Source organism: Diabrotica virgifera, chromosome 3 (assembly GCF_917563875.1).
Source record: "Diabrotica virgifera virgifera chromosome 3, PGI_DIABVI_V3a".
In the NCBI taxonomy this organism is placed as follows: domain Eukaryota; kingdom Metazoa; phylum Arthropoda; class Insecta; order Coleoptera; family Chrysomelidae; genus Diabrotica; species Diabrotica virgifera.
Window position 1 is genome coordinate 36,844,634 of NC_065445.1, and position 12,598 is coordinate 36,857,231.

Here is a 12,598-nt window from a genome sequence, read left to right on the forward strand (position 1 = left end):
TATATGCTGACAATATTATATTCGGTTGAGTGCGTTGTAAGACAAAGACAGATTTGGAAAATATTACCACGGCATTGTGTTCATTTTTTTCAAATCCTGAAAAAACCAATAAATATTTTTGAAAAATTTAAACGCAGAATGAAAGACTAAATTATTACCGAGGGCCGAAAGTCCCTTAGAATAAATAAAAAGTTTATTTTGAATGAGATATTTGAAATTAAAAATCACACTAAATTTTCTCTTAGTTTTTTCACCCCTGTAACTTATTAAAATAAACATTAAAGAAGTTCTCAGGGACTTTCGGCCCTCGCTAATAACGTAATCTTTCATTCTGCGTTTAAATTTTTCAAAAATACTTATTAGTTTTCTCAGGATTCGAAAAAAATGAATCCCCATTTGAATAGCATTGCAGTCGAAAATACGTACCGATCCTCTTAATGAATACATAATAAAGTTAATAAATAATAAAGTCCATAATAAATTAATTATAATCAAGTCCACAGAAAATACGTAACTTCATAAATAATCAGTGAAGTGTCTTAAAAATTAAAAAAAGAACAGCGAAAATTTGCAGAAAAATAACTATTATCAAAACTAAAGTAATTGTTCAAAATGACCACCACTTTCTCTTATTTCTTTATTAATTTCTTGAAAGGCGTTTTGAGGCCGTTCAAGAAGTTCTTCTCCACTATGTATTTCCTCCTTATAATAAACTTTTGATTTTTAAATACCCCAAACATAATAATCGATAGGATTAAAATCACATGATCGTGAAGGCCACATGAGAACCAATTCATCTATTGGGAAAATTGTCGGGGTCGGGTAATGTGGCGAAGCACCATCATGTTGAAAGTATATTTCACCTGTATTGATACTATCATCATCTAGCAGTACTGCTAAAATATTTTCTAAATACATTTCATCGGCTATGGTGGGAGATTATATAGTATGGTCCTATTAATTTGTTATTCAATATGCCATACCATACCTTAACAGAAAATTTATGATACTTTATTGTGGCAAATGGATTTCGCTTTGCCCAAATGTGTGAGTTCGTGAGATTGTATTCCCCTTTCTCCCGCGAATTTTGCTTCATCCGTGAATAAACATCTGTTTACAATCCTTAGATTTCGGGTGATCCACCTAATAAAATAATACAATCCAGTGATTGTAATAATTTATATGTACAACAAAAACTATTAGGTTTGTTCTAGCAAACAGTCAAACTAGTCAGAAACCGTCAGCAAACAGTTGGTCAGTGAGAGAACATAATAGAGTCACCAGTGATCTTCCCTCTACTCGCGCTGGTCGACTATTCGCTGATGGTTTCAAACCGTTTGAAACTGATGCTAGAACAAACCTAATACTCAATCGAGAAAAGAGGAAAAGTGTTAAAGTGATTTTTTAATAATATATTGTTGCTATGGAACGCTTACAATTATTTTGAACATTTTTAACAACAAAATACTTGGATCACAGAATATAATCCTGATGTATTCTCTGCTTGGATCTTCCATAAATAACAAACAATAACTAACTTTTTATTAAGTTCACGTCTTAAATCAATTATTTATCAAATACATTATCAATATTATTTAACCAACAACTCAAAATATTCCCGGTGCCATGACAAATATTTAAAATATTTAAAACTGTCTTGTCATCATATTCTATTTGACTCAGTGCGTTGTATGCAGTTATGTGACAAAGATAGCGAATGTTCGATATGGAAAATATCACCACGGACATGGTGTCCATTTTTTTCGAATCCTGACAAAACTAATAAATGATTTTAAAAAATTTAAACGCAGAATGAAAGACTAAATTATTATCGAGGGCCGAAAGTCCCTTAGAATAAATAAAAAGTTTCTTTTGAATGAAATATTTGAAATTAAAAATCACACTAAATTTTCTCTTAGTTTTTCACCCCTGTAACTTATTAAAATAAACATTATAGAAGTTTTCAGGGACTTTCGGCCCTCGGTAAGAACGTAATCTTTCATTCTGCGTTTAAATTTTTCAAAAATACTTATTAGTTTTCTCAGGATTCGAAAAAAATGAATCTTCATTTAAATAGCATTGCAGCCGAAAATACGTACCCATCCCCTTGAGTGAAACTTCTTGAAATTGTTATACCTGAATATTTCTGATAGTGTCCCCATTCTCAAGCGAAATTCAAGTTTTTTATGAATTTAGTTCCCTGGTCAAATAAGGTTATTATATATTTGTAATTGGCATAAATATGCCATGTCTTTTGGCATATATTGTAAATTTTTCCAGAAGATTTTGGATATTGACCCGCTGGCAGTAAAACTGTCTAATTTAGTGTTAACATCCCGTAAATAAAACTTAAAAATACTTACGCACAGCTGTGGAATAGTTCAATAACTTGTAAAAAGTTTATTTATTTTTAGTTCACTTGGACGTTTTGAATATTTGATAACAAAAGTCTAGCCAATTAAAAAAATTTGATCGATTGTTTTAAAATACTGTTTAATTTAAAAGGAAAAACAATTATTGAGGTGTTTACTTTATATTAGTGAACCGTAATGAAATATTTCGCTTTTGAAAACTTTCCAGTTCTATAAAAATCAGCAAAACATTATGACGACATAAATGAATAAGCATTTTTTGGAATTCGTAAAATTCATTTGGTGAATCTGACATATATAGCAGAATAGAATAGAATACGAATATGGATTTTTCGAATTATTTTACAGTAATTGAAAGAATGTGTAATGTTCTTTTTATATACCGTGACAAATTAATTTCATCTAAAAATAATTTTGGTTACTATTATTAGATAAAAATAAACTTCATGAAACTCAACAAATTGATTAGAAATACTGGTGAAAGGACCAATCAAATACGGACAATAATAGGATACCAAAGATAGCAGCCAGTAAAAATAGAAGCCTTATTGTATGCGGATGACATAGTCCTTGTAGCAGATTCCGTGACCAAAATGCAAAAACTTATAAAAATATGGACAGGGGAAATAGAGAAACCAAAAATGGAAATAAACATCGAGAAAAGTAAAATAATGATCATCGGCGAAAAGGAAATAAATTAATATAAAATGCAAAAATGCTCAACTGGAAATAGTTACCGCATATGATTCTTGGAAGTATGTATAATTACCAATGATGGGAAAATGGACCTTGAAGCAAAAAACAAAACAAAAAAATCGAACAAACTGTACTACACATTAGAGCCAGTCCTGAGAAAACAAGAATTTTCCCAAAAAAACAAAAATGAAAATATACAGTATGTCCCTGTAAGTTGTATCCATGTGGAAAACTTTTTTATTATTAATTTTACGAAAAAAAGTTATTCTTTATAAAAAGCTCTGCATGGTCCAAAACCTAAGATTTAACCATCAAATATCAAATTTTTTGAATATTATACGAGGTATGTCAAAAAGTTTGAATTTCACTCAAGAGTAAAGTAGCTTTATTTTTCACAATATTGAAAATTGCTATTATGAAAAGTTGTTTGGAATTAAAAACTGTATTCTAGTATGCAATTCTAGGTCTAATTGAATTTTTTTTTAATTATGGATAACTAGCATTATTTTCAGTTATTTTAAATCAGATAACTCTTTTATTATTAATTTTACGAAAGAAAGTGATTGATTCTTTTGAAATATTCTGAACTATAAAGGTACTTTACTTTTGATCTAAATTTATCTTTTTGACATACCTCGTATAAAATTGATAAAATTTGATATAAGTTGGTTGTATTTTAGACCATCCAGAACTTTTTATTAAGAATCACTTTTTTTCGTAAAATTAATAATAAATAAATAATAATAAAAGAGTTATCAGAATTGAAATAACTGAAAAAATAATGATAGTTATCCATAATTTTTCAAAAACAATTTTTTTTCAATTAGAAGGATGTAACTGCATATTAGAATATAGCTTTTAATTCCAAACAACTTTTCATAATAGCAATTTCCAATATAACGAAAAATAAAGCTACTACTCTTGAGTGAAATTCAAACTTTTTGACATACCTCGTATAATATTAAAAAATTTTTATATTTGATGGTTAAATCTTAAGTTTTGGACCATGCGGAGCTTTTTATAAAGAATAACTTGTTTTCGTAAAATTAATAATAAAAAAGTTTTCCATATGGATACAACTTACAGGGACATACTGTATAATAGGATTGTGATACCGACGATACTATATACGAGTGAAAATAGGATTTAGCAGAAAAAGCATAATAGTAGGGTAAACGCAATGGGGATGAGACATCTACGAGCTAACGTCGGAAATGCAAATGCAAATGGGATAAAATAAGAAATGAGACAGTAAGAGGGATAACCGAACAGGAACCAATAATGAACAAAATAATAAAGAGACAATTAAACTGGTATGAACATCTGATGAGAATGAAACCCAGTAGACTGAGTAGACTAACGAGAAAAATTCACGAAACAAGAAATATTACAAAAGAGCAAAAATTCAGACCGAGGAAAAAATGGATATATCAAACAGTAGATACAAGAAAAATTAAACAGAAAACGCTTGAAGAAATGAAAATAATAGCCCAAGACAGGAAAGAATGGAAGAGATGGGTGAATATGTAGCATAACTAAACCCAAATTCGACACCTGAAAGGGTATAAGGAAGGGGAGAAAGCCAATTAAAAAAACTTGATGTATTGTTTTAAAATACTGTAAGTCTTGATTTAAAATATAAATGAATGATTGAGGTGTTTATTTTAGTATTGTTCTGAAGCTATTTCTTTGTGGCATCTTATGCAATTTATTATTTTACTTGGTAAACAAGTCACAATTTAAGTTGGAAATTAAATTTATTTGACGTTTCTACTTCTACTTCGACAAACGTCAATAAATTTAATTTCCAACTATTGTGGTTAATTTTAGTGAACCGTAATGAAATATTTCGCTTTTGAAAACTTTCCAGTTCTATAAAAATCTGCAAAACGTTATGACGACATAAGTGAGAGAGCATTTTTTCTCGGAATATTAAAAATTCATTTGGTGACATATATAGCTGAATAGAATACGAATATGGATCTTTTTGGATTATTGTACAGTAATTGAAAGAATGTGTAATGTTCTTTTTATATACTATGACAAATTAAATTAATCTAAAAATAATTCTATTTACTATTATTAGATAGAAATAAACTTCGTGAAACTCTACTATTAAAACTACTATTTATGAAATAAATTCATAATCTAGTTTACTCTGTTATCGTAGGGTTGAAAACTCAATAAATAAATAAATAGTAGGCTTATGTATAATTATTAAACTTCGATAAATATACAGTTTTTGCATTTTAAACGAGCTAACGACAAATATACAACATGTTCCGAAGTAAGATAGCATAAAACATTGATTTTTCAATTCCTAATGTCAATGCGTTAATCAGGTAGACAAAACATTTCGATAAATGATTACAATTTCGAATTTGTTAATGAATTCCTAATGTCAATGAGTTAATTAGATATATTTCGATAAAAGGTTCGAAGTTGTCATTGTTCGAAAATGTATCAGCGTATCTGATATTGTTGATTTTTTCTCCGCCTAGTCATACTCCCTCTTGTCTGTCATCCTAAGTCTCCCTAAAGATTTCTTCCGAGTATAGATTAAAAAGACGGGTGACAAAACTCAATCCTGTTGTACTCCACGTTTGATGGATAGTTTTTCAGTTTGACTATCTCAAATTTGGAGAAAGGCTACTGTATCGTATTATAAGTATTTTAGCAGTCTTATATCGTAGTGGTCAAGTGCTGTTACCCGCAAGCAATCGAAAAGTGTATCGTGTTGTATTCGGTCGAATGCCTTCTCGAAGTCGATGAAACACACATAAACGTACTTTCGAAACTCACAAGTTTTTTGTAACAGAGCGCGCATACAAAAAAGTTCCTCTCTAGTTCCTAGACCATTTCTAAATCCAAATTACTTATCCCCATTCTACTTTTGAACAGAAGGCGTACTCGGTTTTGTATAATTCGTAAAAGCATCTTAAGTGTGTGGCTCATCAAACTGATTAGTCTAAAATCTAAAATCACTTCATTTGGTGGGCCTGTTTTTCTTTAGTAATGTTATAAAGAGTGGTTCCAACCAATCATCTTGTATTTTTCCTTCGTTTTAAATTGTGTTAAACAAAGTGGATACCTAAGTAGAAAGTTTAAGTAGCTCAGCAGAGATTTGATCTGGTCCAGGTGCTTTATTATTTTTGGCTTGCTGTATTGATTCTCTGATCTTGATTTCAGTATGCCTACTGGGACCTTTGTCTAATGTTGTTACAAATAGTATGTGTTTATCTGTAGCATTTTCTCGAGAAGCATCGTCACAATGGTCACTGATATATCTATCCCATTCTTTGCATTGCTGTTCGTGATCGCAAATTATTCCGTCTTGTAATATTTATGTTTATTAAAAAAATATGAAATGTATTCTAAATAAACAAGTATTCGACTGTTTTATTTGGCAATCTTGCAAAACCACTGATTTCGTGCACAATGTATTTTAAATTGATGTTTATTCTTTGCACCAACGTGTTCAACTGAAGTCCCCCTTTCCTTGATTTGCTACCTTAGTGACCTTCGCCGTTTCAAATATTTCTGTACAGTTCTACCACACGTAGACAGTAGAAAATTCACATTAAAATTAATTACTTGCATTTATTACAGATCTGGCTCTATTACCGAAGATGGGGTGACAACAAGATTCAGAGAGGAATCTCGGGAACCCAGCCTCAAACGTGATTCCATTTCCCGGGATTCGGGAATAAGTTCGATCAGAGAAAATTCGATTTCCGATTATCCACGAAGGGAGAGTTCCTTAACTCGAAGTGACCGATTGTCGCACGTCAACGTCATCGATTCTGTGGCCGAACTAAGAAATAAATACTCACCAGCCAATTACGTGCCTGCTTGTATGAGAAAAAATGAAAATTTATCGAGGTCTAAGTCTAACAATGATATAGGTGAGTACCAAAGCTACTCGTTTAACCTTTTCCTTAACTTAACCAAAGCATCCTGCTATGCCGACACTGAGCAATGCATCGAGGCGTGAGTGGTGGAGGGAGAGTTAATGCGTAAGGCAATGTGGCCAGATTTCTCCCAGCACGCCACATTCTTTCTCAGCGGCATCGGGAACTTTTTTTACGAATGACGATCGTACTTTTCATAAAACAGTTGATACGTTGACACGTTGGATGTTACAAGGAGCATTCCCAAATCATGATTTACATAGTTTACACATTGAAAATCACGATTCGGAAGTGCTTCTCGTAACATTCAACGTGTCTTGGTTTGTTTATTTCTAGTGCATCTTTATTGTGATTTTAGTATAGTGACAATGAAAACTGAACTACATAATTTAAAATCATTCATTAAATGAATCGAAACTTAACTCGTTTTATTTTCTAGAGTCTCCGACTTCTATGCTATTTTATTCTATATTTTTGATGCTATTTTTATTCTCTATTTCTAGGTTTATATTATCGTTCTATATTCTATACATATATTTATATGTATTTACATATCCATATACGTACAAACTTTTACTGAACATTTTCTATCATTTTGCCAAAAATCCTAATTTTTCCTTATTCAGCGACGTTGTCTCGTGGAATAAGAACTGATCTGAATTATAAGTGAAGTAGGTGACTTCTCTTGTATTCAGCCTTATCTTGTGCATCCAAAGACAACGTTACTCTCATATAGGGGAAATTAGGCTTTGGGTTATGACTCCCAACTCCAGGGGTAGTCAATTTCTATAAATATAGAGAATTTCCCTATTTTTGTCTTTTTGAGTTTCCTAGCTAGCCTACCGTGATGTCGAAGCCTAGCACACCACCCTACAACACTAGGTCTGTGAAGGACACAGACGGAGCCTCTGAGGACGCTTCTAAACCTGCAGAGAATGTCCCAGAAGGAAACAAATTTTGTTTTTCGTAATTTTTTCTTGGTTTTTAATCAGCTTTATCTTTTATTTCCTGGCATTTATATTTTAAATTCATTCTGGATGCCCTTATAATCTATACGAATAGTTTACTGGGTAGTAAAACTGTTTTAATCTCCAACAAAAAATATCTATTGTACGCCACATTCGATAAAATAAGATATTTCCATAAAATATTTACCCGCCGGCTATATTTAATAAACTGCTGGCTAAATTTTGATCGATCGGAAAACAAACTTTAGATGGGTTCTTAGTTAGAAACTTTCGAAGCGGATCGTTAAAGGATTATGTTCTGTGTAAATAAGTGAAACAATAATTATGTGCTAGGTTATTATGTCACTGTTATCTTGAATGAAATTTAAAACTATCCTTTATTAAAATTCAAAAAGTTGTCCTTTGTTAGTTTATTTATGCAGATTTCTGCATAAATAAACTAAGAAAAATAAACACTACGTAGGTATGTAGATTAACTTGCATTTACATAAAGCGGGTATATCTTTTAGGTAGCTATGTACCTACGTAGGCTATCCAGATAGTATGTTAAGTTTTGCAATAGAAAAAAAAACAAGTACAAGAAAAAGGTTTTATTATATACTCTTATGCTCTGTATTTTCTCCCTGTTATGAGATTGATCAGCATATTCTTATTTTGATTAATTAATTAATTATTTAAATTATTACTTATGGAAACAAATCCAAAATTAAATAAAACTCCTTAATGTATTACCTTTAGTTTGTGGCTTCTAGTATCTCTAGTTGCTTACTTCATCCAGGACAGAACAGGGAAAATAAATATACTCCATATCATATAAATTCTATAAATATTATTTATTTATCCAATATACCATAAATATAAGATTTAAATGTATGCTAAAACTCAATTTTGTTGCAACTATTTCTTATCTAATAAATTAATCTTTAATTTTGCTATCTCCTTTTTTTAACAAAATTTTCATTTAAATAATTCGTTAGACTGTTCTTACTATTATATAAAAAAAACAAAATTTACTTTTCACCTTTTGAATAGATTACTTATTTTTTCTTTGAATTTATGAATGACTAAATGATGCTGCAGAACTGTTCAATAAAAAATTAAACAAATATGGTATGTGATATAAAACAACTCTCTCCTTTTCACAAATAATCTGACCTTTTTTTCTCTTCTTTGCTTCTTCTCTTGGATTGTGTAGTCCTCGTTTCTCCCACACGTGCTCCTCGGATGCTGCGACGATCCTTCTCGTCCAAACTGCTTCACAAACAAACAACAGCACTCACTCGAAATCTCTCCTCAGTTTTCTCTCTGCTCGATATCTTATGCAAATTGATACCAACCGGCTACTCGTTCTAGACAGAAACAGGAATCTCTTCGGACACAAGGAGATTTAACTTCTCAACTCGATCAACGATTTCGTTTCACTTAAAGAAACACCTCCCACTTGAATTTTGTAAGGATTTTTCCAGTACTATGTGCCGTGTGTGATGGGGCATTTCCATGCAAAAACAAAATTTTGAGCTCAGTTTTCCTGAGTTTGTTTTGTATCGATCTTCGTAACTTTTCCAATGTTTCACAATATCTCGTCGAATTAATGGTTGAACCACGTTCCAGGAAGTCGACAAGTATTAGTCCTTCCCTGTCCCAAAAAACAGTTGCCATAACCTTCTTTACAGTCAGGGTTTGCATGTATTTTCTTGATTTTTAGGGGAATGTGCGATCAAGTAGTGAGTAACCATCTTTTTCCTAAGAGTCAAAAAACGTCAGTGAAGCAGTCATAGTAGATTTTTATGGGTTTCTGTCAAGAGTTTTGGTACCCACCTTGCACAAAATTTGTGATAACCTAACTTTTGTGAAACAATTTCATGCAACAAACTTCTTGAAAGTGGAAAACTTACTGAGAGCTTAGTTATTGTGAATTGCCCGTTGAATTTAATGCACCTTTGACACACTCCACCTTCAGCTATTGTAAAATAACGAGAAGCGACAGTGACTTAACGCTAGCACGGTTGGACAGCTACTGAACGGAGGAACGCCACGATGCTAAGATGGCCACGCTAGCCCCACCCATAGCGGCTATAGATCTGCATGGAAATTTTTGGATAGCCCTCGTATATTGGCCCAGAGATTGTTGTGCTCTCCGATCTTTTCTGCAGAAACCATTTGGTTGAAAGGTGCTTCTAGTTGTTGAAAAGTCGTACCTTTCAATTATTTCCGTGCAGATATGGTTTTAAAAGAGTCAATTATGAGATATGAAATTTTGTAGATTCACTTTGTATTTATTGAAGTGGCGTATTGTTTGCTTGCCTACTTCATAGATTCTTTATAGACCAGGGCGCATCTGTAAAAATATTAGTACATTTGGACGTTGAGAGGTGACTCAAATTTTTTTGCAGAAATTGCTTGAAAATAAATCAAATAATAATATTTTAGTTATCCTCCCTCTCAAAAAGGTCCGGAACATTGTTTAAATAATCAAAATGTCAAAAAATTAAGGAAAAATTCGATTTTTTTCTTGGTTTTTTGATTATAACTTTAAAAGTATTCATTTCCGAGAAAAGTTGTACTGACATAAAAGTTGCGTAATTAAATTTCCTACAACATAAAATGGGTTAAAAATTTACAAAATAGTGACCCTTGTTGCAAAATAGCAATAATTTTGAAAAAAACATACAAAAACAAGTATTCGCATTATACGTTTTTCAACCATTTATGCTACACTTAGGACCTTCATATTTCACCCTGAAAAACTTTATGATACAGTAAAACAATACTGTATATTTCATTAAGATCGGTTCAATGGATTTTGCAAAATATATTTTGCAATCCAGCTTTCGTAAAAAAAAATCATTTTTTCAAAATGTTACAGGACTGAAAATAAAGCAGATAGCAAGTTGAAAAATTTTTTGCATATAGAAGTGTACTGTACCTTTTATTTGCAATTTTGCAAAATTAAAATCTATTAAGACCTCGGCGTCAGGAATTTTTTTAAATAAACATTAATTATTGGTGCTACGCGCAGGACAGCGGATAGTTTGCTCTGATTGGGCATTCCAATGACCTTTGATAATGATTGATACATTTTAATTTTTATTACATTTCGATATAAGTTAGCTTAGTTATTGTGAATTGCCCGTTGAATTTAATGCACCTTTGACACACTCACTTTTTATAAATAAATAAATTTGTTTATTGCAAAATAAAAACACATACTCTATCCTTTGAAATAACACTTTTATTAGCAAAAACTTTGTTTGTTCATATATTTTAACTTAAATAATAAAAGTTTATTATTTTTAAACATTTGCAATTGTTTAAATAATATTTCACAAACAATAATAAAATTTATTTGATTTTTGTGGAATTAAAATATTAAAATACAACAAAATGTAGAGTAAGAAAATAATATATTAGATAAAGATTGGAAGAAATTTTGGTGGAAACCAACTTGTGTGAATCGAACACCGCTGTCCTGCGCGTAGCACCAAAATTATTGTTTATTTCAAAAATTTTCTGACGCCGTGGTAATTAATCGATTTTAATTTTGAAAATTGCAAATGAAAGGTACAGTACACTTCTATAAGCAAAAAAAAATCAACTTGCTATTGTGCTTTATAGTTATGCCACTGGTGATAGTAAACACGTGATAAATCCGCTCTGTAAGAAAACTTCGAAATAACGGAAACTTACAAGTAGAAAATTGCGAAATTGTGACCATTGGAAAATTGGAACACTTAGCAGTGAATGTGAGTGAAATACGAAGCCAAAAACAAGATTTAGTAAGTCAAAATCGTTTATAATAAAAATAGAAATAACCTTGAAACTTGCACACGGAATAGATATTTTGACATCCGCACTTTTGAGGTGTGTCAAATGTCTTACGCCTGGTGTGCATAGAGCAAACAAACTGAACGGTAACCACAGAACACATTATTACATATTTACATATATTACGCCGATAGAGTAGGCAACACATAATACTTACAAAACAAGAGTGAAGTACGCCGATAGCGTATGCAACACAAACTCAGCAATAGTAAATTATTGAATAAAACATTATCAATTAAATATGAGTTTTCAAAAAGAACAAATAATAGAAATTAAAGAATTCATAAAGGAACTGATCGCCGAAAATGGAGAGGAAATTATGAAAGAAACAAGAGATCTAATCAGAGAAGTGAAAGAAATGAATCAGATGTATAAGGATGAAATAAAAAGACTAATAGAAGAAAATTTGCAGATGAAAAACGAAATAAAGGAAATACGAGCTAAAATGAACTACATAGAGGAAGCAGAAAATAGAATAGAAACGAATGATAGGGAAAACAGGAAAAACAATATAATCATAAACGGATTGGATATACCAAATATTAACGAAAAAGAAATAGAAGACCATGTCAAAAACTTCGTCGATAAGGAATTAAAAGTTGCAATAAATAATGCAAAAGTAAGAAAAATCAAGAACAAAACATACTTGGTCAAAGTAGATAACTTCCCAAAAAAATTGGAAATAATGAAAAATAAAACACTACTAATGAGAGGAGAACACAAACAGGTTTATATAAATAATGATCTGACTGTAAAAGAAAGAGCAATCCAAAATAAACTCAAAATAATTGCAGAAAAAAAGAGAGAAGAAAACAAGAAAGTAAAA

At 31.1% G+C, this 12,598-nt stretch overlaps 1 protein-coding gene across 4 annotated transcripts in view; it reads left to right on the plus strand.

Moving 5' to 3' along the window:
- LOC114326018 (ubiquitin carboxyl-terminal hydrolase 2) overlaps positions 1 to 12,598 on the plus strand; it is an 82,952-nt gene that overhangs the window by 23,638 nt on the left and 46,716 nt on the right. For all 4 annotated transcript variants that reach the window (XM_028274204.2, XM_028274206.2, XM_028274207.2 and 1 more), the window contains exon 3: positions 6,678 to 6,973. In XM_028274204.2, coding sequence (XP_028130005.1) covers positions 6,678 to 6,973 — 296 coding nt within the window. The remainder of the gene's footprint in view (positions 1 to 6,677; positions 6,974 to 12,598) is intronic.